This window comes from Dromaius novaehollandiae, unplaced genomic scaffold, assembly GCF_036370855.1.
Source record: "Dromaius novaehollandiae isolate bDroNov1 unplaced genomic scaffold, bDroNov1.hap1 HAP1_SCAFFOLD_32, whole genome shotgun sequence".
In the NCBI taxonomy this organism is placed as follows: domain Eukaryota; kingdom Metazoa; phylum Chordata; class Aves; order Casuariiformes; family Dromaiidae; genus Dromaius; species Dromaius novaehollandiae.
The window spans coordinates 60,480-87,935 of record NW_026991447.1 but is presented as its reverse complement, the minus strand read 5'-3'; the positions used below and the strand labels follow the sequence as shown (position 1 = coordinate 87,935).

At 62.6% G+C, this 27,456-nt stretch overlaps 1 protein-coding gene across 2 annotated transcripts; it reads left to right on the top strand.

Annotated features, from left to right (window-relative positions):
• Window positions 1-4,621: 4,621 nt before the first annotated feature.
• On the top strand, window positions 4,622-26,248 carry LOC135326588 (cingulin-like). 2 transcript variants are annotated; one of them, XM_064504398.1, is made up of 21 exons: window positions 4,622-4,668; window positions 13,205-14,298; window positions 14,496-14,596; window positions 14,911-14,980; window positions 15,899-15,994; window positions 16,151-16,302; window positions 16,739-16,880; window positions 16,999-17,211; window positions 17,590-17,738; window positions 17,998-18,139; window positions 18,326-18,526; window positions 18,806-19,012; window positions 19,171-19,428; window positions 19,982-20,152; window positions 20,293-20,454; window positions 20,919-21,008; window positions 23,178-23,261; window positions 24,632-24,750; window positions 24,862-24,970; window positions 25,196-25,359; window positions 25,465-26,248. In XM_064504398.1, exons 2-21 carry the CDS (start codon window positions 13,228-13,230, stop codon window positions 25,604-25,606), a joined length of 3,843 nt encoding a protein of 1,280 aa, XP_064360468.1. In that variant the 5' UTR covers window positions 4,622-4,668; window positions 13,205-13,227; the 3' UTR covers window positions 25,607-26,248. The 2 variants fall into 2 exon arrangements, with proteins under 2 accessions (XP_064360468.1, XP_064360467.1); XM_064504397.1 differs by having other exon boundaries at window positions 15,887-15,994.
• Window positions 26,249-27,456: the final 1,208 nt, after the last annotated feature.

Sequence of the window (27,456 nt, the reverse complement as noted above, 5' to 3'; positions counted from 1 at the left end):
TAGGCCGGGGCGTGGCGGCGCGGCGCCATCTTGGGTGCGGCAGGAGCAACATGGAGTGTGGGGGGCGCTCTCTTGTGTGTGGCGGAAGCCTGGCGGCGGGTCTCGCCAGGGTGCTGGGCCTGGTGTGAGGGGTCCGGGGGGATTAGGGGGCCCCGGCTGCCCCGAAGCAGTACGAGCCCCTCTGCAAGCCGAATTAAAAACCTGCAGTGCTCAGACCCTTGTCCCCGTCACGCTCCCCACGAGCACCAGCCCCCTGTGCGGGAGGCAGGGCTGATTTCGGGGGAGAGCAGGGCCCGCGGCCTGCCCGAGGTGGCCAAAACGCTTCCCAACAAGAAATCCAGTGCTGCGTTACGGGAACACGCAGAGGGTTGGGAAACCAGAACGGACTGAGAAAAGGATATTGATTCAGTTCGATCTTATCAACCTTTGAGCCGTAACAGGGGCCTGGATTAAAGTCCAAAACTCCCTTTGCAAATCCCTTTGCAAATGGAGCTCATTTAAAAGCTCTGTCTCACTGGTACCCATTAAAGCAATAACCCTATGCAGGTGGCATCCCTCGATGAAGCTTCTGCCCTTCATCTAGGGTTTATCTTTGAGAGCAGATTGGCAGCAAACTGCACCTATGGGAGAGGTGTGTGATGGCAGCCTGTGCCTGCTGGAGGACGTGGGAGAAGGTGTGGTGGTGGTTTAGCCACCCCCAATGGCAGCTGCTCCTCCTCAGCCCCAACTTGGGCAGCTCTCTGCTTGCATGGGAGGACCCATATGGCAGTGTAGCAGGCACTGAATTGAAACCTCACCCTTCTGCTTTGGGATCTCCTCTCGGCCTCTCCCTGGATTTCAGCAAGGCCGTGAAGTCCCCACCCGCTGCTGGAATGCTTGTGTCCTACAAAGGGGTCAGTGGCCCTCCATGGGAAGCCCCAAGGCGAGGAGAGGTCAGGAGACAGAAGATAACAGGAAGGGATCTAAGGCTTCTGGAGATCCCAGCTCGGACCAGGGGAAAGCAAAAATAACTTCCCAACACGCAGAGCACTAGCGGACAGGTTTGCCTGTTGTCATCCCTGCAATATCAGCACAGGACACAAATATTTCCAGGCAGATTCAACCTTTGCTTTGCTGTTCACTTTTGCCCCCTCCCTGAAGCACCAGCAGACAGCTGTGTTACCTAAGTCAGGAGGGAAAAACCTTAGTGCACTACTGTGAATCCAGTTTTGGACTCAGCCTCCTTCAGATGTTTTTCTTCCTCTTTGGCAGTGTATAAAGGGCTGGAAAGAGGATCGCTTCTGCTACTCCAGCAGCCTGAGGGGCTTTGCAGTATGCGCCAGGTGCATAAGACATTTCCAGATGGGTAATTAAAATACAGGTTTTCCTTATCCCTTCCTGCTCCAGCTGCGGTTTCACTTTCAGCAGCTCCTACTAATCCATGCTCCTTCCCCTGATGGTCAGGAGAGCTTGGGCTAAAAATCTCTGCAGCGGCCTCAGCCCAGTTGGGTGCAGTCAGGAAGGAAGATCCTCCCTGTCTGTACAGGGCCTCGGAGCAAATTACGATTTTCTCGTAAACCCAGGGGGAACTTTCTCCTGGGTGTTGCGAAACCGGAGTTCCCCGGGCGTGCACTGGAGTTTGCTAGGCTGCTGCTTGCCGCTGCATGGAAAATGTAACACTCAGCTATGAAAAGTGACTTGTTGGTTGTGTCTGGGGAGGGATCGCCCTGCAGCTGAGAGCATCTTTCTGGCAGATAGCAGGCAACTCTTCCAAGCTGCAACTTCCCCAGCGTGCGCAGGCTCATGGGGCAGGTCGAGCGCAGGGGAGCAGGGCACGGCCAGGCTCCTTCACCCCAGAGAAGGGTTTGAGCACCCAGGTGCAGCAGCTGGTCCCATAAAAGATATTCTTTGTCCCTACAGATCTCCATTATGGGAACAAGCAGTGAACTTCACGTGGAGGAGAGCAGGTCTAACACCCTGTCCTTTCATGAGTTGGACACAGCGTCCAGGCTGGCTAGATGAGCGATAGAGGCAGTGAGGAAAAGGCAAAACAGCTCATTAGGGAATGGTCTCATTACAGGACTTGTAACAGCCACATCCATTCTGCAGCCTGGGAATCAGGGCAGCGTGGAGGAGGAGCTCGGTCTCGTTGTTAGAAGAGGGCACAACGGTGGGTCTGGACACCCGGTTCTTAAACCAGCCACCCGCCCACCCCTCCGTTTTCCCGAAGGACCATTGCCAAACGGAAGGGAACAGTTTTGCCTGCACTGCCAGGCTCTTGGAGGTGCACAGAGCTCCTCGTCTCCGTCCAGCCCTCATGTGTGTGGAGCTGCGACTCCTTCACATGCGAAAGGAGCGGGTTCCCTCTGCACGGGCCCTGATGCTGCGGCTTTGTGGCTTGCAGAGGAGAGAAAGGAGATTCACATCCCCAGCCCTGTGGGGGAACCTCAATTCAAAAAGTGCTTTGAGACACCTGGGAAGAGGCAGAGAAGGGCAGTCCTCCTGCTTCCACGTTTGGCCCTGCTGGTTTGGCACCTTGTTTCTATGGGGTCATTTCAGTTTTCTCCGCACTTTTGCAGCCCTTAATTGTCACATTTGTCGCCTACACTTTCCTGCCCCAAACCTGCCCCAGAGTTGCTCTTTTATCTCAGCCAGGGACTGCCCGGTTTGGCTCTCCACGGGACCTTTGCAGCACGCTCATCACACGCTGTCCGACTGCCTCCCAGCACAGCCACCATCTCAGGGCCCGGGCTTGAACCACTCTCGAAAAAGATGTGTGGTTTCCAAAATCAGCATCTATGCAGAGCTGCAGGGCTTGTGCTGCAATACAGTGTTGTTTTTTTGATTGACATCTTTGACTTCAAAAGCCAGTTTTCACGGAGCTAAGTGGCAGCACAAATTACTCATCAGGCTTGAAAATATGGGGCATGGAGAGTGGTTGAACGGCCCGGCCAAGATCCCACCGTCAGATCCCCATCTGGAGCTGCTTCCCTCTGCCCTGTGAAGCGAGATGAATCCTCCTGGCTGCTCTCAGGGCTTGGAGGGCACACAGATCCGGTCTGTTTAGCACTGCAGGAGTGCAGGGACTGGCTGAACTAATTGTGTTGCTAAAATGTGTGAAAAGTACTTCGAAATGGCAGGATCCAAAAAAATCACTCGTTAACAGCACCAAGAAATCTTTTCTGTGAGTGGGAAAGAAGTCAGTGCTGGGAGGATGAATTGCAGTCGACCTCTGATGCTGTGTGATACCTGTCCCCACACCGCAGGTCATTGTGCCACCAGGATGGGTAAAAAGAGAGATTTAAGGCACAACACACACCTTCCATGTGCATTTGTGGCCTTTTAAATTACAGTTCTGCTTTTTCAGTGCTTAAGATAAGGTACATTTTAAAGCCCTTCCTTGCAATTCCCAAGGCGAGAAGTGTGCTCTTTAGATGAAGGCTGTGACCTTGCTCAATCCCTCACCTCCAGGAACCAGGGCAGCTGCCCAGTACTGTGTGAGTGGTGGTTAGGAATAAGAAGGTGGTAAAAGAAATGGCTGGAAAACAGAACTGCAAGGCCTCAGGCTTAGCGGTCGCAGATTTTTAAGGCCAGGAGAGACTGACCTGCGTAATGGGGACCATTCCCACCATGCCGTGTCCTCAGCGGGGCAGCGGGGCGAGGAGAGGAGCAGGGAGGGCTGAGAGAGGCGGTTTAGGAGTGTGTAAGTGGCTGTGTCCAAAATGTCCCGTCACTCCCAGCGATGCAGAGTGCTCTGGCCTTGGAGAGGCTGCAGTTCAGGGTGGCTGTGAGGCTCCTGGGGCAGACGGTGCTGCACCGGGAAGGATTTGGAACTGGATGGTGCTACACTGGGAAGGATTTGGGAACTGGATGGTGCTACCCTGGGAAAGACTTGGGAACTGGATGGTGCTACCTTGGGAAGGATTTGGGCACGGGATGGTGCTACACTGGTAAGGATCTGGGAACAGACAGTGCTACACCAGGAAGGATTTGGGAGCAGATGGTGCTACCCTGGGAAGGATTTGGGAACTGGATGGTGCTACCCTGGGAAGGATTTGGGAACGGATAGTGCTACCCTGGGAAAGATTTGGGAGCAGATGGTGCTACACTGTGAAGGATTTGGGAGCAGATGGTGCTACCCCAGGAAGGAGTTGGGAGACAGATGGTGCTACCCTGGGAAGGATTTGGGAACATGGATGGTGCTACCCCAGGAAGGACTTGGAAGCGGATGGTGCTCCACCAGCAAGGACTTGGGACCTGACTGGTGCTACCCCGTGAAGGATTTGGGAGCGAATGGTGCTACACCTGCTGGGAAGGATTTGGGAGATGGACAGTGCTTCCCCGGGAAGGATTTGGGAGCACAGTGCTAGCTGAGCAGATAGTTCAGACCCTGGGGACATCGGGGACAGGCTGGCAGGGTGCCCGGGTGTGGGGGGGGCCGCCCGTCACCACGGAGCTCCCACCGCCCTGCCCCGCGCCTCCAAAATGGCGGCTATCACGTGACGTCTCCCGAGGGGCGGGCCGCGAGCCAAGTGGGCGGAGCACCGGGCGGGGCCGTCCCCACCCCGAGGCGGGGCCGAGCAGAGCGCGGGCCAATGGGAGGGCCAGGGGGCGGGGCCTCGGCGAAGGTAACAGGTTGCGGGGGACAGTGGAGGTGAGAGGTGCTGGCGGCGGCGGCCGGGCGGAGCGGTGAGTGCGGGCGGCTGTAGGGGCGGCTGTAGGGGCGGCTGTAGGGGCGGCTGTAGGGGCGGCTGTAGGGGCTCTACTCGCTCTACTCCCTGCCCCGAGTCCTGCCCCATGGCAGGGGCCATAGGGTCTCCCCTAGTCCGGGCAACCCTGCCCCATGGCTGGTCCTATAGGGGCTCTTCTCCGTTGGGCGAACGCCGTGGCAGATTCTATAGGGGCTGCTCTCTCCCAGGTGAGCTCTGCCCCAGGGCAGAACCTATAGGGAGTGGGACCATAGGGGCAGTTGTCCCTGGGGTGTGTCCTGCCCCACGGCAGGGCCAACAGGGGCTGGGGCTGTGGGTGTTGTCCTTCCCTGGGTGTGCCCTGCCCTATGGCAGAGCCTATAGGAGCTGGGCCTGTAGGGGCTTTGCTCTGTGGGGTGAGCCTTGCCCTACAGCAGGTCCTATAGGGGCTGGCTTTACAGGCACCCTTGTCCTTGGGGCACGCTCTATCCTATAGCAGTCTCCATCGGGCTTTTCTCCCCAGGGTGTGGTCTGCCCTATAGCACATCCTATAGAGAGCCCTGTAAGGGATCCCCTCTGGCCTGGATCCACCCTATTCTATAGGCTCCCCTTCCTTGGGATCTGCTCTCCCCAATACCCCCTATAGGGACTGCATTTATCTGCCCCGTATAAGGGCTCTCTCCACTGAGACTGCCCTTTCTGTAAGGGGTTTGCACTTCCCTATAGCTCATCCCTATAGAAGCTGCCTCTGCAGATGTTCTCGTCCTTTGTCAGGAGCAGTCTATAGGTCCTGGTGCACCCAAGCATCCCTCCATAGGGTCTGCTAGAGCAGGGGCCCTTTTCCAGCTGGGGATCTGCCCTCCCCTGTAAGGAACCCTCTTTAGGCCTGTCTCTATAGGGCGCCTGCCCTTCCCCTATAGACCACCTTGCCCTCCGCGGGGGGATCTCGGGTGTGAAGGAGCTTTTCCAGGGCTGCCGGCAAAGGCTGCCGAGAAGTTCTGCTCTGCTCCTAGCTGGCCCGGTTGCTCCTTTGCTCTGCTCGCTGTAAATGTTTAGCGTGTTTATGGCTCTTGGACTTAATCTCTGGCCGAGTTCTCTGATAAAGGCCGAGTCCCAGCCGGGACGGAGGCAGATAGGAGCGGCTTAATCTTCCTGCCTTGAGGAATGGCCGAATCCTGGGTCTTTTCCCTCTGAACCTTGTTAGCAATATTGAGATAATCACAGCCTCTGTCTTCTTTCAGCCGCGGCCTCGAATTGCGGGAGGACGAGCGAGATCCGGGGGGTGGGAGGAAAAACGCCTCTCGGATCCCAGGGCTTCTCGTGGAATTTTACGCCGGGGCAAAACGCTTCCTCCGGGCCCGTGAAACGGGTCCGAGCGCTTCCCCTCCGGCCGTGGAGCGGCCGTAACGCGGCACCTCCTGAAACTTTAATGCGGAGCGCCTGGCGCGGAGCTGCCCTACTTCGCGTTGGGCTCCCAGGGTGGTATTTTTAGCTGCCGGGTTAAATAAGAAAGAAAATCTAGGGCTTGGATGTCTTCCCCGGTAACCGCGGGGGGTTAAAACGTGCGCGAGGGCTGCGGCTTGAGGTGTGTGGCGTGTGCGTAGCGCTTCGCCGCGGCAGTAAATCCCCGAGACATTTCTTAGCCTCCCTAAAGACGCTCCGGGGTGCGGACGCCTCGTCCCCTTCGCGAAATAAAAAGGCAGCGATGGAGCCGCTGGTGCCGTAGCCGCACGGTTTGGTACCCGGCGCTGCCTCTTCCCAGCCCAAGGGCCAACCTCAAAGTGTCACCACGGCATAAACTGGAGCTGAGTGAGACAAGCCCTGGCCTGAGACCACAGCTACGTCCGCGGCTCAGCTGCGACCTTCCTCCCCCCGTGCCTCGGTTTCCCTGTTTCCGAGACCAGAGGTCGTTGTCCTTCTTTGAGGTCGGCTGTCGAAAACAACTTGCCCTGCTTCGGGAGAGCTTTGCTCCCACCTCGGCTGACCGCGGAGCCTCCGCCGAGCTCTCGGCTCCGACGCCGTGCGGCCAGGCCTCGCGGGCCGAAGGCCGCGTCGGCTCTTCCCTGCGGGCGCGGGAACGCCGAGTGGCTCCCGGGCTCGGCTCTCCCTCCGTGGCCTCGGTGTCACCTCGCGGGTACGGCCCCACAGGGACGTCTCAGGGTGTCCCCCCCCCCCCCCCAGCGATACCCCCTCCGCTCCGCCCGCTGCCGCAACCTTTTGTTTCGGACGTGTTTGCGGGTGGCTCTGGGCTCCCTTTCCTCTCGCCACCACCCCGACCAGTCGAGCTGGTTTGGTGTCGGCTCGGTTTCTGTTTCCGTCCCCGTTGATAAAGTGTTTGCAGGGAGATCCTGCCGATGGGAATCCCTCACCCGGCCGTGGCCTTGCAGCATCTCTCCCGAGCCTCTTTTTTGGGGGGCAGGAGGAGCGGGGAGAGCTGCAGCTTTGGGTTTGCATCCCGCGCGCACCCGTTTCGGGCGTCTGGGCAGGGGGGGGTTCTCCTTGGTGCCACCCCGGCGTGCGTCCGGCTGCGTCTCCTCGTCTCTGCTCGCCGGCGAGGCGAAGGGGTGAAGTCCCCAGCTGCAATTTGGCCTAACGAACATCGCGTGTCCGCGATCCCCTGGCAGCGTCACGGCAGCGACGCCCGGGTGCAAATCCCTTTCGCACCCCGAGACGCTGTTCCTTGCTCTCCGTTAATGTCCCCCATGAGAGATTTATCCACGCGAGCGCGTGAACCTGAATAATTCTGCTTTAAAGGCGTGATTTATTTGGAAATCCATACGCAGGGTTTCCGACCCGGAAGGTCGATCGGATCGGTGCCGTAGTAAATACGTCGTGGCGTCGCTCACGCGCTGTTTGTGGTCTTGGGGTGCGGCTTTTTTACTGTTCGACTATTTTTATTTGGAAGATCTGGCGAGCTGGACAGATCTCGAGCAGTTTCTTGGCTTCGCCTAGACGGGCGGCGTCCGAGGGCTTTGGCCTCATCCCGATGGGCAAAGCCTTATCGTCGTCATCGTCATCGGTTTCGGGGCGCTGGGCGAGGAGGGAGGGTGGGAACGGGTGGCTTACAGCCATTCCCATCATCTTTGGCGTGAAGTCTGTGCATCCCTCCTCCGCCAAGGGTTTTATTTGACCCAGGGAAAAAGAAAATCTGACCTCTCTTCTCTCCTTTTCCTCCACTTCCATAAATTATACACGGGTAATTGAGACAGGCTTGCGGCAGAAGCCTCTGGGTTTCATCCTGCCGGAAAAGCGGCAACGCAAACGCGGGGGGATGTTTTTCCCCACCAAAAGCCGTCGATTTGCGAGGAAGCGGCTGCTCCAGCCCTCGCGTTCACCACGGCGGTAGGAAGCGGCTCGTGCTCGACGTGGGCTCTCCTATAGCTTATCTCCCGCTTGGGAAAAGCTCGTTAAGCATGATTAATCGGTGTGGGATGCCGCGGCGCACGGGAGAATATCATAAGTGAGACGAAAGGGTAGAGAACAGGGTTTACCAGTATCTGGATTGATGATTAACCTGAGGGCTCCTGTTGTGGGTGGGTTGGGAGGCTTTTGGACGCAAAGGAATTCAGAAACTCGTGCCGCTTCTTATCAGCGAGCCTGGGGCTTCGGGAGCTGCTCGGGGAGACACGGGGCCGGGAGAGAGGTGACGTGCTGAGTCCGGGGGCTGCAAACCGGGAGCTGTGACCCGTCAGGCTGATCTTTATCCCGTGCGATTTAGTGGGTGCAACGGGAGAAAATCACCCTGCAGGTCTCCCCCGAGGGCCGTGCAACGTGCGGTGCCGAGGTGCTTGGGTGGGTGAAGCCCTTTTCCCTAAACCCGGGGTGTTTTATCGCACGGGTAGGGTGGGGTTGCGGGGGCATCGGCTCCGCTGGGCGGTACGCGGAGAGGCTCCTTCCCCGGCTGCGCCCGAGTGACGCAAATGCCGGTGTGCTGGTTTCAGGTTTCCCGGAGCGGGCGGCACGTCGCCGTCGTCGTCCTCGGCGGAGCTGGTCCCCTCCGGTGTCCTCGCAGGGCTCGTGCCGCACGCGTTGAAGTCGGCCACGGGCTTTGGCCCCGAGCCGAATCGGCCTCCGCGTCCCGCACACAGTTGTGCACAAACAGGATTAAGGAAGCAGCGTTGCAGCTAGAGCAAAGCTTTTGGGAAAACCCCCAGTGGAAATATCCTAAAACTTGGTGGGAGGCAAGAAAACGGGTGAAAGAAGGGAAATATTACTTTTGTCCGATTTCTGCTGTCCCCTTTCCAGCGATGTTGGTCTGGACACAAAGTGCGTTGGGGTGACGCAACCCCGGAGGCATCGCTGAAAGCAGGTCGCCGTGCTTGGAGCGGGTGCCAAGGCCACAAAATCTAACGTTTCGAAGCGAGATAACTCGGAGACGAGGCCCTGCGCTGCTGGGAAGCGGCGCCGGCTCCTGCCAAGGTCCCGGCATGCAACCGGCTTCCCGGCGCATCCCTCGATTCCTGCTGGGACCTTGGGCCCTTTGGGTGAAGGAGCTGCAGATTTGGGTAAAGGAGGTAGATTTTTTTTTTTACCGAGCGCCCTTGTTTGCGTTACCTGGCTGACCTCGATGGGAAGGGGACGGATAAGTGCTGCTAGCAACCGCCTTTCCCGCGGGGCCGTTTTGGCGGAGCGAGGGAGCAGAGAGCCGCCTTGAACCCGGGACGCTCGGCCCGGGGGAGCTTTCCCAGCGCTGCCCGCGCGTTGCAAAACAACTTTCTAGGTTAACGCGGCCACAAAGGGCCTTTTGTGCTCGCTATCGGCCGAGCGGAGCTGGCCGCCCGCCATCGCCGGAGCGAGCAGCGTGACGCCGGAGGTGCGTGACCGCCGCCGGGAGACCTCTCCCGCCTCCCTCGCTGCCGGAGCGCTCCGGACGGATCAGCCGTCGTCGGTTCGATGCAACGCTCCCCGCGCGGAGGGGAGAGGCTGATCCGGGGCAGAGTGAGGGTGTGTTTGCGTAGCAAAGTCCCTGCTTGGTGAAGGAGCGAAACTCCTGCGTGGGGACAATAAACAGACTATTTTTAGCTCTGCGTCTTTGTCCCGCTTGCTTCCAGGCTCCTTCTCGGTGGTTTCCAGCAAAACCTCGTCCCGGGGCTGTTTGCAGCCTCCGGCGCGGCGTTGCTCTCCCGCAGGAATGGAATCCGGCTCCCCGTCCCGCGAGCTGGACCCTTTCCAGGACGAGGCATTCCTGGGAGATTAACCGCTTGTCGGGACTCACCTGCTTCTCCTCCGTCCTCCCCGGCGCCCGGCCGGTGCCGCAGGGGCTGTGCGAGCCGGGGAGCCCGCGTGTCTCGAGCACGCGCGTTCTCAGCGGGTGCGGATACGCCGGCTCTCCCTTGGAAAGAGCAAATCCGCTTTCCCTGGCTGCAAACCGGGACTAGGCAGGGAGCCGAGCGGTCCGAGCCCAGAAACTACCCCCGCCCTCAGTAACGCGTAACCCACCTGGGTTTCTGCCACCCAGCACGGGCTGAGCCCCCCCGCGTCCGCCTCCGAAGGCCTTTCCGGGTGCTGCACCCAGGGTTTGCAGCTCCCGCCCTGGCAGCGGTCAGGGACAAGCCGGCTCCCCGCCCAGGCTGTGCCCCGTCACCGGCTGCACTTTGGACTCTGGCTGCTGTGGATAAATTCAAAGCTTGTTCCTAAAGCCGGGTCCCCTCCTTGGTTTGCAGCCGCAAGCTGGTGGCCGTCCCCTTCCCAGCTGCTCCAGTCCCGCCAAGCGGGGCAGCTGTGGAGACGGCGGTGGCTGTCACCCCGCCGCGACGGCTGTGCCAGGCCGTCCCTGGGCAAGAGGAGCTGTTGTCACCTCCCGCGGTTGCTCTGCAAGAGCCGAGCTGGAGCTGGCTGCGCTCAGAGTCTCTGCAGTTTGCTCCCGTCTGTGATGCTCCTGCTCTTTGATCGTCCCCTCCGTTTGGAGGGGACCCGGCAGGCAGCTGGCCAGATGCTCCGCTGATCGCGTTTTGCTGGCGCCGGCGTCCCCAGGAAGCGTGGGAATAACCGGATTTGGTTTACGGGCTCTTGCTGTGGGTGCTGCACTCAGGGCGTACTTAGAGACGCCGATATCTGTTGCTGATCTCGTTATCTCGATGCTCAGCGGCGATAAGGAGCTCACGCCGCGTCCCCCCCAGCCTGCGCCGGGCTCTGCACCGTGCCCAACTGCCCCCGCTCCTGGGCGCTTCTGCCGTCCCCTCGGTCCCTTCCCGCGTCGATGCCCCGGCGAGGCTGACCAGCGGGTAGGGGGGGCACCTCGGGGGTCAGGTGTGTTTTATCTCCCCTCTGCAGGGTGGCGATAACCTGCCGCCTGCTCGGGGCCGGACCCCGGGCCTGCGTCGCCCTGCTGATAAGAGGAAAGCGCCAGCCGGCTGCTTTTCAGCCTTCGGAACAAATAGCTCATCGCTCATCCACTGCTCTGTGCAGCTTCTGGGAGCTGCCTCTCGCGATTAGGTCTGGGAGATGGATGCAAAAGACCTAAAAGGCTCGTCATAACCTTAGCGAAATGTCCTCGGCCGCCGCTTTGCCCTGTGCTGCGGCTCTCCAGCTAAGACCTTTTCCGTCTCCCTCGGGGCGGACGGAGCAGTGAGGGCTCTGGCTTTGGGCGCTGGCGAGCTCTCCCCTGAGCGCAGCGTTGCCGGATGGGGACACGTTCCTGCTGGAGGACGGTCTGGGGGCTCCGGGGCGAGGTGCCGGCCCCGGCAGGAATTGCTCCTGGCTGGTCTCGGCCAGGAGACGGGAGCAGACGGTGGCCACGGGGAGCTGGCACGAATCGGCCGGGCATGCCGGGGACGCGGAAAAGGCTCGTCCTTCCTGGCATTGCCCGTCACGCTCCGTGCGGCATCCGGCGCTGCCTTCAGCCCACGCGTCTCCTCCGGGCCAGGGATCTCCGGGGCGTTTGGCCTTGCTGCCAAGAGCCTGGCCCCACGGCAGCATCCTTGGCGGCAGCATCCTTGGCAGCAGCATCTCTTCTCCGGGGGGATTTTCTTTCCCAGGGTGGGCGTGAGAGGAAACGTGGTCTCGGGGTTGACGGGAGGCTGTAGGAGAGCCCGGCTGTGCTCCCTGCTGTGCCCATCCCAGCGGCCCCTGGACACTCGGTCGCTGCTGGTTTGGGCCAGGATGACGACTTTGGGAATGACATCAGGATCTGAACTGAAAGCTGGGGGCCTGTTTTGTTTTTTAATAGTATTATTTTTTATTTTTCCACATGCAGGGCATATTTAAACGTTACCCTGTCTGGCTGCGGGCTCCCTTGTGTCCCCGGGTCCTTTGGGCCACCCTCGGGGATGCAGCTGTAGGTTGGGCTCTCAGCATCTTGCATCGCCTGCTCCTGGGATCCCGTTTATTTAAAGCAGGGAGAGGAGCTGGCTCCTGTCCCTGGTGGTCTTGGGGGGCTGAAAATACGATGCCATGAGGCTCAGAGGCTCATTTACCACTTTTCCATCCCTTAAATCCTCAAAACGCCTAGGGGAAGAGATCGCTGTCCTGTCGGCTCGGAGAGGAGCACTGCAGAGCTGCCCAAAGCGTGAAGCTCTGGGGCAGCAGCCGGTTCCCTGCTGCAAAAACAGAGGCTCTTGGCAGCGCTTCCCTTCTGCGTGGAAAGCTGCCGGGCTGCTCCCGGGGCTCCTCTTGCCGGGAGCTTCCCCGAGGGTCGGCAGCGGGCTCAAGGCATTTCCAGCCGTCGTTCCCGTCTTCCTCCGCCGGCTCTGCACCCCCCTGCCGTGGACTCCGGGCAGAGCCGCGCGGGCGGCTGGCAGGACCGGCTCGGCTCGGCTCGGCTCGCTGCGTCCGCAGAGCCCGGGGTACAGGCTGCCGCCGGGACCGAGGGGGAGCTTCGCATCACGTTGTTCTCAATATGTCACTGCTGATATCGTTTCCCTCCCGACGGGAGTCTCGCGGCCGCCGTGCTGCGGGGACGGAGGGCTGCTGCGGCTGTCGGCTCCGGCGGGGCTTTTCCTAGGGACTTCGGGGCGGCAGGTGATGCGGACGGGCTCCGAGCTCTCGCCGCAGTGAGGATGCAGCGCTCGGCCGGCGCCCCGTAGGCAGCCGGAGCGCATCCCGGCTGCGGAGTTCGCGCGGGCTCCGCCGTCCTTCCGCTTTCTCTCGCCGCGCGGGGGGAGAAGCAGCCCCTCCGCTGCCGTGCCGGTAAGCAGCTGCCAGCGTCGCGCTTTGTGCTCCCCGGCATCCCCGCGCTGGGATGCCGCAAGGAGCCGCCGAGCGATGACGTTGGTGTCCCGCGGCCCGTCCTGGGGACACCGCTCGTCCCGGTGCCGGGCGTCCTACGGCTCCCGGGCATCCTCCTTGCGTCTTCCACTGAGGACACGTCGGCAACCGGCTGCCGGTGGGGAGGGACGGGAGGGAAAAGGCTGCTGCGCCGCTGGTTCGAGCCTGGGAAAGGAGCAGCTTAGGGCTTTGAGACAAACCCTTGCGAGCTGCATGCGGCAAAGTCGCTCTTGCCCTTGGGCAGACCCCGGTTAACGAAAGGGGGGTCGTGCTACTCGCTCCTGGGTTCAGGTCCTGCCTCTGAGGAAGACTCTGCTCTCTCTCCCCCGCAGGAAGGCAGCGCTGAGCCCCGGGGATGGACTGGCCCGCGAGCGCGGCCATGGCCGAGAAGCAAAGCCCCGTGGACTACGGCGTCCAGATCCGCTTCATAAACGACCTGCAGGAGCCCAGGAAACCCCGCAAGGTGCGAGCCAAGGCGGGCAAGCCGGGCTCGTACGGCGTGGCGGTGCGCGTGCAGGGCATCGCCGGGCAGCCCTTCGTGGTCCTCAACAGCGGCGAGAAGGGCGGCGACTCCTTTGGGGTGCAGATCAAGAGCGAGGGCGCGTACGGAAACCCCCCCGCCGCCACCGCCCCGCCGCCCGCGGAGCTGCCCTCCGGCTCGGCCAGCTCCGACTCGGACTTGCCGGAAAACCCTTACGCGGTCCGGCTGCCGCGGCCCGGCTCCCGCTGCAGCACGTCGGACGAGGAGGCCGGCGGCGTCCCGGCAGCTTCCCGCGACGAGCCCCGGCGGCCGCTCGGGGAGGAGCTGCGGCGGACGCGCTCGCACGGCAACCTGCTCAGCGCCGCGGCGGAGGAGCCCTTCGGCCCCGGGCCGGCGCGGGCCGACGGGACCCCCCAGCCCCGGCCCCTGGCCGGCACCAAGAGCAGCAGCATGTTGAACATCGCCGGCCGGCCGAGGCCGGAGCAGGGCCGCGTCTCCGGCTTGAGGGCCGCGGCCGAGCATCCCTCCTCGGACTCGGAGACCTCGGGGCCCCGCCGGCCGGGCGATGCCGGCAACGGCGACGTAGACACGAAGCCGCTGTCCTCGGTGGACTCCCTCATCAGCAAATTTGACGGGAAGGTGCAGCAGAGAGGCCGAACTGCCCGGAGGGGCCGGATCCCCTCGGAGGAGCGGAAGCGCTCGCAGAGCCTGGACGGCCGCGTGTCCCGCCACGACGTCCCGGACGCCGGGGAGCTGAGCGGAGCCCGGCGCTGGGCCCCCGGCGGGAACGTTCGTCCTCAGCCCTCGGCACCCGCCGGCAGCCCGAGCCAGCCGAGCGGAGCCGGGCCGGCGGAGGACGGCGTGGCGTGGAGCCAGCGGGCAAAGCGGAGCGCGGAGGAGCCCGCAACCGAGCGGCTGCAGAGCAAAGCCCGGGCAGAGCTGCAGGTACCGGGGGTCTTTTTTACTTGGGGCTCTGCGCAAGGCCCCTGGGCTGGGTTTGGGTCCTTCGCTCATGCCAAAGCCGAGAGCCGAAGTCCTCCGGAGCACCAGGACCAGCAGGGCCCCAGGGCCAGGCGAGACAGGGGGTGAGGATCTGAGCCTGGCTCTGCTGTTGGAGCTGAGCTTTTCTTTCCTTGCGGCAGTTCAAGTCCACCCCGGATCTGCTGCGGGACCAGCGGGAGGTCGCCCAGCCCGGCAGCAGCGAGCACACGAAGGAGCTCATCTACGGCATCCTGAAGGAGGGGTGAGCTCCCCCAGACCCGTCCCCCGAGCGGTCCAGCGGCCGCCACCGCCGTTCCCCACCCTTTCTTTTCCGGAAACGTCAGCCGCCGAGGCTGCGACGTTTCAGGGCTGTTGGGGACCAGAGATGCCCTTATGGCTGCTACGGGGGTTCCCATGTCCCGGCATCTATGCGGAGCAGGGCAGTTGTTGCCCAGGAGTTTGGGGGAAGACAGCAGCAAAGTCTTGGGTTGTTCCTGCCTTCTTGGGCCTTTCTGTCTTCCCTCTCCATCCCCTCTTTCTTATCCCAACATTTCCCCCCTGCTCTGGTGTCTGCAGGAGCAGAGAGAGCGACATCTCCCTGAAGAGGAAAACTAACCTGGTATTTGAGAAGATCCACGAACTCGTGGTGAGTTGAAGCAATCCCACGTCGGCTCTGTGGCACCTTGCTTTCGGGGCAGGCTGGTCCCCGAGTCCTCCCGGGAACTCTCTGCTCGTCCCCCGCCTTCCTGGCACCCCGTTCCCGCGCACAGGGATCCCGGTGGCCCTGGTCGTGCCGGGCCAAGGACGAGCTGTGGCCAGGCGGGCTTCAATGCCGGGCCCTGCAGCAAGGTGCTCCCTGCCGCAGCTGAGCTCTGCGCGCGGCTTTCCCGGCCGCGGGACTCTCTGTGCCAGCTGAGCCGCGGAGCCGGCCCCGGCGGGCTCCGTATCCCGAGCTCTCGGCGGCTGCAGCTCCCCTCCGGCCTGGATGGGCCGCGGCGTGACAGCTTGCCAGCTGCCTTGGCCTCGAGGCTTCTCGGGGCTGAGCTGCCTCCCGGTTTTTCCTCCTGACCTTCAACCCCGGCAGCCCACGGGAGCTGCGTCGCCGCTGCGTGTGCTTGGCGGAGCTCAGTGGCCGTGGGGGCCTTTCTGGGGGTCACGTTGCCCCGCCGCGTGCTGCAGCCCCCGGAGCATCTCGAAGGTCTGGGAGCGGGCAGAGAAGGCAGCCGCGGCTGGGCCAGGCTTAGCCAAGGGGGGAAATAACGCAGGCGAAGGGCAGTGTCCCCCCAAGCAGAGCCGTGATCCAGGCGCCGCTGCCCTCTGAGCAGCTCGGCAGCGATGAGGCTTTCTGTTAAACCATCCGGAGGTCCAGCGTGGGAAGGAGCAGTCTCGCAGGGGTTGGGGTGGAGACGCTGGTGGAGACGCGGACCGGGCATCCCCACGCCGCTCCAGCCCTCCTTGGCGAGGAAGAGCCAGGAATCGAATCGCCGTTCCCGCTGGGCTGAGCCCCGGCCGGGGGGGCTGGCGGTGCCCTGAACGTGCCCCTTTCCCCAAGGGGTCTCTCCAGAAGCCGGCCAGGGATGCAGCCTGCTCCCAGCCCCAGCACAGCGAGCTGCTGAGGAAGGTGGAGGAGCTGCAGGAGAAGCTGGATGAGGAGACCAAGGTGAGGCCGGGCGGATGGGGCGCTCGGGGTGGCAGGTTGTATCCCCGTGGGGGGATTGTGCCGTGGGGCTTTTGCACTGGAGTCAGATGGACAGGGAGCATCGCTGGCTGCTCTCCTCCACAGCAAGGACGTAACTGGTTTCCTCTCTTCTGACAGCTCCGCCAGAAGCTCGAGCTGGCGAGGGATGCAGCAAGGACGGGCTCCTCTCGGGCCCTGGAAACCCAGCTGCAGGAGGCACAGGAGGAGAGCCAGCGGCTCCGGGCAGCCCTGGAGAAGAAAGCTCAGGAGCTGCAGAGCAGTTTGCAAGAGTAAGAGCTGCTTCCCGAGGGCTCCAGGGCCAGGGCAGGCTCAGCTCTCCCAGCCGTGGCCCTGGGCCGCATCTGCGGGGCCAAACACCCCTGGGCTGGGGATGTTCACCGCGTTGTGCAGCCCTGGGCCCTGCATGGTGATCACTGTGCAGCGAGGAATATTCTTTTCCAGATTCGAGGACCTAAAGTGTCCCGAGTGCTGTCACAGGTTACCTGAAAAGGGGCTTTATAGCATGAAGATGCCGAGGGGAATCACAGGTGGAGGGTGGCATCAGGGCACTGGGGGTATCCGAGGATGCTGAGCCTGCAGGGACAGGGCATGGTGACGAGTGGGTGCTGGAGCCCTGGCCCTTTGCAGCGTGGATGTGGCCTGGGTCTCCCTGCCCTTTTAGAAGGGCCTCTGCTGGGCTGTGGACAGCTTCACGCTCTCCCCTAGGCTGACCGATGTGAAAATAGCCAAGGAGCAGGCGGAAACCCGCCTGGGGGACTGCGAGGAGCAGCTGATGGTGATGCACGAAGAGCTCGACCAGCTGCGCAAGGGCTCCGGGACGTCTCCGAACAGGGAGGCCTTATACAAGGTACGTGGCTCTTGCACCGGGGCACGAGCTCCATCTCCGCGTCCCAGGCAGTGGTGGCACGCTGCACCGTCCCCGCTGGGCTTCGGCGCCAGGCTCAGAGGGCCTCTCTGTCGCCCAGGAGCTGCTGGAGACCCGGGAGGAGCTGGAGGAGGTGCTGAGCTCCAAGCAGCGGCAGGAGGAGCAGTTACGGCTGCGGGAGCGGGAGCTGACGGCGCTGAAAGGAGCCCTCAAGGAAGAGGTGGCCAGTCACGACAAGGAGCTTGACCGCGTGCGGCAGCAGTACCAGAGCGACGTGGACCAGCTGAGGCGCAGCATGGAGGACGTGTCGCAGGTCCGGCTGCGGGGCCAGGCGCCGGGAAGACCCTTCCCTAAATTCCCCCCCCTCTAAATGTTCCTGAGATGGAAATGGGTTTTGCATCCTGCCCCAAACTCGCCCCGGTATCCCGTGGAGCATCCATCCGCCCTGGGGCAGCAGAGCTGGGAGGTGAACAGGAGCAGGCACTGCTCTCCGACGGGTTTGTGGAGATGTGGAGGGTGCCCAGGTCCTTGCCTGGCTTCCCCAGGTTGGTTTGGGCAGCGCTAACCATGGCAGGACCGGAGCGTTCTTGGAGGGGGGATGCAGAGCTCTGGGGCTCTCGCCACCGGGTTTGGCCTGCCCAAACACCCTGCTCTGGTGGTGAGCGCTCAACGCTTGGATCCTGCCCACCAGGATCAGGCCAACCTGGAGACAGAGAGGCAGAAAATCAACGCCGTGGTGAGGAACCTGCAGCGGGAGCTGGAGGAGAGCGCAGAGGAGACGGGGCACTGGCGGGACATGTTCCAGAAGAACAAGGACGAGCTCCGCACCGCAAAGCAGGAGTAAGTGCTGGAGGAGGCTCACGACCATCCGTCTTTTCTGCAAACCCTGTGGAAACGGGTCGGCAGCTGGAAGGATCAGGCTCTCTTCCTTCTCTGAGCACCTGGGGTGGAGGGAGATGGCTGCTGGAGGGACATCGTGACACCCGTGTTGTGGCACGCTGGAACCCAGAGCGGGCAGTGGGCGAGCGGCTGGGGCGGGGTGGAAGCCGGTGGCAGGGATGGCCCAGGTTGGCCCCAGCCTTCGTCCTGCCTCCTTCAGGCTGCTGCAGGTGAAACTGGAGCGGGAGGAGTTCGAGGAGGAGCTGCGGGAGCTTCGGGAACGCTTCTCGGCCATGCGGGAGGAGGTGGACCAGGTGCGGAGCAGCACGGTGGATGCCAGCGAGCTCGAGGCGCTCAGGAAGGTAGGTAACAGTGGACAGAGGGAGGAGATATGACTCCGGAGACCCCGAACCAGACCACCATCATCATCATCATCCCCCTTAACTCTGGGCTAACCCTGCCCACCCTGCAAAGCCCGGGGGGATGCCGTCCGCTGCCCTGAGCCCGGGCCACGCAAAGGGTCCCTGCCCGTCTCATCTCCCACCCAGGAGCTGCGCCAGGCCCAGGAGGCGAAGCGGGAGCTGACGGCGGAGAAGCAGGCTCAGGACGAGCGGCTGCGCCAGCGGGAGCGGGAGCTGGTGGCCCTGAAGGGCACCATGCGGGAGGAGGCGTCCAGCCGCGACGAGGTGCTCGAGCAGCACCGGAAGGACCTGCAGCAGCTCCAGAGGGAGCGCGACGAAGCTCTGAAGGTGAGCGATGGCACCGGGGAAGGGCGGTTGTCTCTACCGAGCCACGAGCTGAGGAGTCAGTCCCACCGTGGCCGGTCCTCACCTTGACGGGACTCTTAACCTTCGCGGGAGCCGCCAATTTTGCAGCCGTGGGGCGATGCAACAGACTCGGAGCCCCAGATCTGCCTGCCACAAACAGCTCCCAAGCTGTGCTGGAGGACGCAAGCCCAAAAAGCCCCCCGAGACTCCCCCGTGCATCAGCTGGCCCCAGGACCACCGTGTGCCATGGCTTTATTGCAGGCGAAGGCCTCCCTGGAGATGGAGAGGGAGTCAGCGGAGCAGGTGAAGAAGGGGGTAGAGTCCACCCTGCGAGAGCTGCAGGAGCACAACGACGACCTGCGGAGGAAGATCCTCGGCCTGGAGACGCAGCTGAAGGAGTACGAGCGCTTGGGCGAGAACTGGGAGGGCTCCCAGGCACGGCTCAAGGAGAAGGTCACCAAACTGGAGGTATCGGGGCTGCAGTTGTCTTGGCCACCCCCTCACACCTCTTGGCCGAAGGCCAGGAGCAGCTTGGTGCCAGATGAGGCCCCAGGCATCCAGGGCCTGAGGGCTGCTCCCCTGCTTCGAGGAGGCAGCTGTGTATTTTAGGAGCCCTGTCCTTTCAGGCCGAGCGCAGGCAAATGGAGGAGTCGCTGGGTGAAGCCACGGACCGGGAGCAGGAGCTGCTGATGGCCAAGCGCTCGCTGGAGACCCGCTTGGACGAGGCGCAGCGGAGCCTGGCCCGGCTGACGCAGGAGCACCAGGAGCTGAGCGTGTCCTACCAGGATGAGCAGAGGCAGAAGGAGCAGCTGAAGCGCGCCAAGAGCGAGCTGGAGGAGCAGAAGCGCCTGCTCGACCGGACCACGGAGAAGCTGAGCAAAGAGGTTGGGGTGCCTGGGTGCCCCTTGGGTGCTGCATGCTGTGACACCCTGTCTCTGTGCCGCATGTTCAAGACCTCTGTCTGAGACACCAGTAGCTGAGTTAGGGGAGGGAACAGGACTCCAGGGCTCTGCCCCCAGGTTTGGGCATGGAGGAGGGTTCTGGTTTCCCTACGGAGCCAGCTGGGAATCCCGGGAGCTCCCTCTTTGCACTCAAACTCCATGAAACCACCCTGTCCCCACGGACCTTTGCAGGCAGCATCACCTGACGTCTCAGGGACCTGTTGTCCCGCAGCTGCAGGGCAAATCGTGCTCCCCAAGAGGCTCAGGGTCTTGCAAAAAACGATGCCGTCATCCAGCCGGCACCAGCGCTTGCTCAAAGGAAGGGGGATCATCCAGGGTTTATACTCCTTGCCATGACACTCCTGAGCCCACAGGGTAGAAATATTCCCCTGAATGCGATGCCCACGGGCAGCTTTTCCTGCCTTGGGCCGCGACAGCGCAGGGCAGGGCACGTGGGCTGGTCCCGGGCTCCTGAGCTCTCCCTGCTCTGCCCTAGCTTGAGCAGATGACGGAGGAGTCGCACAGCTCGTTGGCTGTGCTGAAGTCGCAGCTGGAGGAGTTCAAGGAGAAGTCGCGGAAGGAGATCACGGACTCCCAGAAACAGGCCAAGGACCGGGGCGCCGAGGTGGAGAAGATGCAGCTCAGCATGGGCCGGCTGCAGGACGAGGTACTGGGTGGTGTCTGTGAGGGTCACCAAGGGGTTGGCAGGTTGCAGGGCGCCTTTCCTCCCTCTCCGTCCCTCCACGGCTTGGGGACAGGCCTGGGGACCGTGTGCCGTGCCGTACAGCCCTTTCCCTCCCCGCCCAGGTCACCCGGCTGAAGCAAGCACTGCAGGACAGCCAGGCGGAGCGGGAGAACGTGCTGCTGGACAAGGAGGTGCTGGTCCAGCGCCTGCACAACCTCGAGCAGGAGGTGGACACCAAGAAGCGCTCCCAGGACGACCGCTCGCGGCAGGTCAAGATGCTGGAGGTTCGTAGCGCAGCACCCTAAAAAAAACCAGCAAATACTGGCTTGGAGGAGGGAGAGGGGCCAGCTGGGTGGACGAGAGCCTTTGCCCCGGTGGGATTCAGCTCGGCCGGGTGCCTGCAGTGCTGTGCGCTAACAGCAAGGGGCAGAGCACACCCAGCCATCGCCCTCTGCGCCCGTCCGGGATCTGCTGCTAAAGATGAGTGACACAGGGCAGAAGCGCAGGGAGGTGTGTATTAGTGTGAATATTCATATTTATGGATATAAAAAAAAAAACTAGGCCAGTTTGAGGTGTTGGGAGCGGAGCTGAACAGCCCATCTGTGCAAAACCCCTTCCTCCAGCATCTCAGCGTTACGGGCAGCGCTCGCTGTCCCCAGCCAGCCCGACCCCCTCCAGCACCTTGTCCCCTTGCCCATGGGTGACCGCGAGGCTCGCGCTGACCCATCCGGGGCCCATCTGCCCGCAGGACAAGTCCAAGCGCCTGGAGGTGGAGCTGGACGAGGAGAGGACCACGGTGGAGCTGCTGACGGAACGGGTCAACCGCAGTAGAGACCAGGTAGGGCAGGCCCCAAACCCCTGCCGGAGGTGGCTTTGTGCCCCCTCCCAGCCTCGTAGCCGTGCAAGGGACCTGTCTGCCCCCAAATCCTCTCTGAGAGCTGGGGAAACTGAGGCACAGAGCTGTGGGACATCCCACCCCTGCCGGGGCTGTAACCAGTGGCGCGTGGCTCCGCACGCCTCTGCTCCTCAGCTGTCCATTCTGGGTGTCTGACGTGGTGTTTGCAAAAAAACCCTGCTGTTCCCACGATTCTGCTGCACTGTGAAAATGGTCCATTTATTCACTGAGCACCCCAAAAAGCAGGGATTGGGATGGGGATCAGCGTTTTGGTATTTTGCTTTGTTCTCCTGAAACTAAAGCTGCTTAGGAGCCCAGCCAGGCCCTGACACCTCACGGGCTCTGCTCGTACCGGCTGCCACGGGGATTGCAGCGTTTCTCCACCTCCAGCCGCCTTGGAGAGGTGCAAAACAGGATTTGATAACTTGCTTTTTTGGGTACAGCCAGTTAGCGGAGTTAAAGCCCAGTGAATGTGTCATTAGCAAGCAGCCCTGAGCCCTCCACTGCTTGTAGTCTCTAAATGCGACTGAACGATGGTGTCTGAAAAGCTGGTTCGGTGCGAACGGAAATTATACGAGCTTGATGCACCAAAAAAAATCCCCTGAAATTATAGGGTGAGGCTTGTAACGCATGCAGGAAGTTTGGGCTTAAATTGCACCAGTTTGCTGGCTCTAACCTTCCTATAAACCGAACTGCTTATTACCTTCAAAGCCGTTTGGGCTCCGCGAGCGGGTGTGAGCTGCCTGCCGACTCCTGGGCATCGGCGGCGCTGGGTTTCTCCTGGATCCGGAGCCCCGTGCAGGGACCAGGCGGTATCTCCGCGGCATTTCGGGAGGGATGGTTCCTTGGCTGCTGCGGGGAGAGGGCAGCGGCCACCGCTAAGATGCTGCCTGGGGCTGTGAGGAGGATTTTGGCCTCTTGCGATACCCCCGTGGGGCAGGGCATGAGGGTCTGGCCCCGGCGCAGCTGGCTAGCTGCTAAAATGGGTATTTTTTTCCTCATTTTCCATGGGGGAAACCGAGGCACATCCTGGAGGTGATCCCAGACGTGACTTTTGCCAGGAATATTTGAGTCACCCGAAATGCGGGTGCTGCAGAGCAGAGATGCTCGTGAAACTAGAGTTTGGTTCCACTTGAAAGTGTCACCGTGTGAGCTCTCATTTTTGGGCTGCTTACATATAATTGGGCAATTTTTTATAGGAAACCACATTCCCCTTTTTTTTCAGTTTTACAATAGCGCACAAACCGGTGTGTTTAGCCTGGGTGAACTTGAAATAGGCCCTTGGTGGGGGGGGGGGTCTGCTTTTGGCTCATTTGTGGCTCAAATCCATTTTTTGCCCCGGGTACAGCTATGCCGTGGTGCCCCCAAATCCCAGTCTGACCCTGCAGTCAGGGGGAGGGAGCGAGTCTTCGAGGAGGAAGGCACAAACGCCTGCAAGAAAGATGCTAAATAATTTGGGAAGGAGCCAAGCTCCCCTGGCTGGGGTTCCCGCTGGCAGCGACCGAGGGGCGCGGGATGTGTGTCAGGCTTTCGGCTGCACTGGGAGTTGGTGCAAACCCTCATCGGTGCTTAGGCCGAGCGCAGACTTTGCGCTGGCCTGGAGCAGGGAGCGCGCGGCTCCTCGCTGCCGGCTGAGCCGGGGAAGTCCTGGGGAAGCTGCCCTTCGAGCCCGGCCATGCTCGGTGCTCAACACAGTGCCAGGCTGGGGCTGCCACCCCGGCAGGGTTTGCCACGCTCGGGCTGTGCCTGGCTGAACGGGCATCTCTGCCCAGCGCCCGGCAGCTCTTGGCTCTGGCAGGCGGGTTAAGCACCGGATCGGTTTTGTGGACAGCCCCGGGGAGGGAAAAGAGCTGGAAACCTTCAGCTGTGCTGCGTCCCGTAGGGTGAAGGTAGCTCGTGCAAAGCTGTGCCCCCCCACGCGAGGTTTGCGGCGCGGTGCCTGGTGCAGCGAGCCAAACCGTCCGCGTAGGCGAAGGCGACCGTGGGTGAAACGTGGAGCTGGGGCTCCATCCGGGCTCTGAGTGTCCGCAGTGGCACTGATCTCCTGTTAGCAAATGAACAAGGTGGGAAAGGACAAGGCGAAACCAAGCTCTCCTCCGTTCCTCTCCCCAGATCGACCAGCTCCGAGCAGAGCTGCTGCAGGAACGCTCCAGCCGCCAGGACCTGGAGTGCGACAAGATCTCGCTGGAGAGGCAGGTAAGGCTGAGCTGGCTCTGGAGCATCCCGCGGAGAGAGGCCGTGTTCGCGAGGTGGTTTTCCTGCGTCAGCGGCAAAACAAGCATTCTCCGTCCTTTGCCCCACTCTGGACATTGTCTCTTCCCCATCCTACGCGTGCCCCCATCCCTGGCCAGAGCATCCCGGGAGCTGGCACCGTGCGATGCTCCGAAGCGGGTCCAGCAGGAGCCCTTAGGTCAGCAGAGACACCGGGTGCCACTTGTCTCCTAGCTGCTGCGTTCAGGCTCCCGTGGGAACCTTCCTCCTTCCCAGCATCCCAGGGCCTTGCTGGGCCGGGGCGTTTTCCATAGGTCCTTGATTCCCAGAGCCCCCCAGTGCATGGGGTGGTTGGTGGCACTGGTACGGGGTGTCCTGCGAGGCCAATCCAGCTCTGGAAGCCACCCAAGCCAGGGATGCTTCGGGGCAGCGCTCCCACCCGCCTGGCTGGCTCCGGCATGGGATGGAGAGCGGGAAGCCAGTGCGGTTTCCCCCAGCCCGACCATCCCCGCAGCCTCTCGTGAGCCGCAGACCGGGCATCCGATGCCCTGCGGACTTGGAGGCTCTCCCCGGGGTGGGTTTCCTGCCGGATCCCCTCTTTCGTAGCGCCCCGGGCTGCGGCGAGCACCTCGCCCCCGGCCTGCCTGGGCTTGCGCTCCGAATCCTTCGTTACCTAACCCTGAGCTGGCTCCGAACAAAAGGGATCAATGGGAAATAAGCTCCTCGAGCTGTTCTTGTTCCCAGCGTGTAATTACCGCTGCCAAGAAAAACACGGCTTCGTACCGCTGACGCTGCAAAGCGGAGAAGCAGAGGTGCTGCCCAGCCCTTCGGCAGCCGCGGTCGTTGCTGCCGTCCAGTTAACGAGGCTGGTTGGATGCTGGGGGTCTGCTGGTTGCGCTGTGCAGGACGAGGAGCTGCTTTCAACGGTGCCTTTTGGGCTGGAGTGACTTTTAGGATCTCTTTGGCTGGTTTTTGGGCCGAAGGAGGCATTTAAAAGCAGGAAACCATAGGTTATGCCCATGCGTCGGGGCGTGCGCGGCTGGGAGGACCCAAGTGGAGGAGGGACGTGGTGGCACCCAGGGGTCCTGGGCACATCCGCTGTCTCCTCCGGTCCCGGGTCGCACCCCGGCTGGTGGCGGCGAGGCTAATTGCCGTTATGTAACCCAGCTCGTTAGGGCTCCTCGTTGGGAAAGGGTTTTCTTGCAGCTTGACTCACCGCCGGGATTTACATAAGAGGCGCTCGGAGCCCTGCGTTCCTCACCTGGCTGCCGGCCACCGCGGTGGGACAGGACGGGACGGGAGCGGAGCGGGGCGCTGGCTGGGGGCAGCTCACCGGCTTTGGTGTCTCCCCCCAGAACAAGGAGCTGAAGAGCCGCCTGGCCAGCTCCGAAGGCCTGCAGAAACCCAACAGCAACGTCTCGCAGCTCGAGTCGCGGGTGGAGGAGCTACAGGATAAGCTGCAGGCGGAGGAGAGGTACCGGAGGCAGAAGCCCCCCAACCGCGCCGTGCTGGGGCCGCAGCGGCCCTTCGCCCCCCCCCCCCCGGTGCAAGGGCTTAGCTCGTCCCGACTCCCGCGTCGCTGCAGGGAGAAGAGCGTCCTGCTGTCCTCCAACCGCAAGCTGGAGAGGAAGGTGAAGGAGCTGACGATCCAGATCGACGACGAGCGGCAGCACGTGAACGACCAGAAGGACCAGGTGGGGGGCTGATGCGGGGCAGCGGGGCACGTGCCCACGCAGCGCTGCGCCCGGCTCTGCCTCCGGTCCCGTCTGGTCGATGCTCAAAGATGCAGGGCAGCCTCCGCATCGGGTCTGCCGTGGCTTCTCGGCCATCTCGCAGGCTGGGGCTTCTCCTGTGCCGCTCCCCGGCACTGTGGGTCCCTCGCGTGGCAGCCGGCCCCACGTCCGCGTCTTCCCCCCCAGCTGAGCCTGCGGGTCAAGGCCCTCAAGCGGCAGGTGGACGAGGCCGAGGAGGAGATCGAGCGCCTGGAGGGCGCCCGCAAGAAGGCACAGCGGGACCTGGAGGAGCAGCACGAGCTCAACGAGCAGCTCCAGAACCGCATCAAGGCCCTGGAGAAGGAGGCCTGGTAGGGAGGGAGCTGGGGGGGGATGGGGGGTGTCTCACCGGCGTTGCCCAGGCTCGGAGCTGGCATTTCCCGGCCGAGGACCGACCGCTCTTCTCCCCGCCGCAGGCGCAAGGCTGCCCGCTCGGCTGCCGACTCGTCCCTGCACGACGACCAGCTCAGCTCCGACGAGGAGTTTGACAGCGCCTACGGGCCCTCCTCCATCGCCTCGCTGCTGACGGAGGCCAACCTCCAGACCAGCTCGTGTTAACGGCTGCCCACGCCGCCCCGGCACCTCCCTCCTTCCCTGGCACCGGCTGAGCTCTGAACTTTGGCCCCTCGTGAGCTCGAATCCGAAAAAACAGCCTCCCGCCGTGGCTCCGGGCGCCGGAGAGGCGACGCCTCCATCTCAGCCAGCGGCTGCTGCAGCGCAGAGCCGGAGGAGGAACCGGCCGCGGATGCAGCCACTTCTTGCCGTAAAAACTCTTTTAATCCTGATGACATGAAGGAAGGTGGTTGGTTGGCTGTTGCTTAAAAAGCGGCAGGCCAGCAGGGTTGGAGACCCCGCGAAATGCTGCCTCTTCTCTCCATCTCCCTGTGGGTCTCGGGCGCTGCTGGACAGGGGGGCGGTGTGTTTTAACCAAGCGTTTTGGGGCTCTGGGACACGCGTGTGCAGCGGCCGCTGTGCCATAACGCCCGCCCAGGAGCCGTGTCCCACGGTCCTGCCCTCGTGGCTGGTGTCCCCAGCCGTGGGGATGAGGGTCCCGGTCGTGGGGACACCGCCGCTCGCCGGAAAGGCAGGAGCAGGACCTGCCCGTGAATGCATCCGATTTATTTTTATATGTGATTTCCCCTTCTTCCCCCGGCATCTTCCCTCCTCAAATACTATTTTAAATAAAGTTGAGCATTTTAACAGGCGCAGCTGGACCCCCGGGGGGTCTCCCCAGGGCTGGGAGGGAGCACGTGGCCTCCAGCACCGTGGCCGCTGCAACGGCACGAGGCTCCTGCCTGGCTCAGGGCAGGAGCAGAGCGCAGCTCCCTCCCCCCTCTGCTGGATCTGGCCCCGAGATAAATCCTCGTTATCACTAATTAACAAGGATGGGAGCATTGCCAAATGCTAATTAGCGCCGTGGCTTTGAGTGGCAGGTGTTCGCCACGGAGCAGCGGGAAGTTTCCCTCCGTACCCTTGAGCGGGGCTGAGCCGGCTCCGGCCCTGGGACGATGCCAGGGCGCCCGGGGGCCCGTCCAGCCCTGACGCTGCTGCCTCAGTTTCCCCTCGTGCGCTTGGGTGATGCTGAACCTGGGGGTGAAGTGGGCTGGGACGGAAAACCGGCGAGGACGGACGGCTCTGGGTTATTCGCCCTGACCGGGGCCAGGATCGGCCAGCGCGATGGGAGGCTGAGGCTGGCTGCGCTCATCACACGGGTACGTAGCAATTAGTGCCTGGCGGAGAGGAGGCCCTGGGTGGCCCGGCGCTGCCGGGGGACATCGGCCTGGGCTGCAGCCATGGTGGTGCGGCAGGCCGGGTCCGCCGGCCCCCCAGTGCCTTCAGCCGTGGGGGCAGCCCAGGCCGGGGAGCCTCGGTGCCTGCTGATTTTGGGGGGGGGGACCGTGCTCTGGTCACCCCGGGGGCGGGCAGGGCCCTGCTGTGCCAGGGCTCCGCAGCGGGCGCCTGCCGGGGCTGTGCTTCGCCCTGGGGCCGAACCTCCCGCGCGTGGGGGCATCACATTGCATCGCCCTCCGAGAGCAGCCGGCACTGCTGACTGCTGCAGCCGGCACGGCGGCATGGCATAGCCCGTCTTGGCCTGGCTCAGCACAGCTTGGCATGGCTTTGCATGGCTCAGTCTGTCTTGGCACGGCTCAGCACAGCTCTGTATGGCTCGGCACGGCTTTGCACAGCTTGGTGGGACTTTGCATGGCTCAGTTTGTCTTGGCACGGCTCAGCACAGCTTCGCATGGCTTTGCACAGCTCAGCAGGGCTCAGCTCAGCATGGCTCAGCACAGCTTGGCATGGCTCAGCATGGCTCAGCACAGTTCAGCATGGCTTTGTACAGCTGAGCAGGGCTTGGCATGGCTCAGTCTGTCTTGGGCGGGCTCGGCTTGGCTCGGCACAGCTTTGCA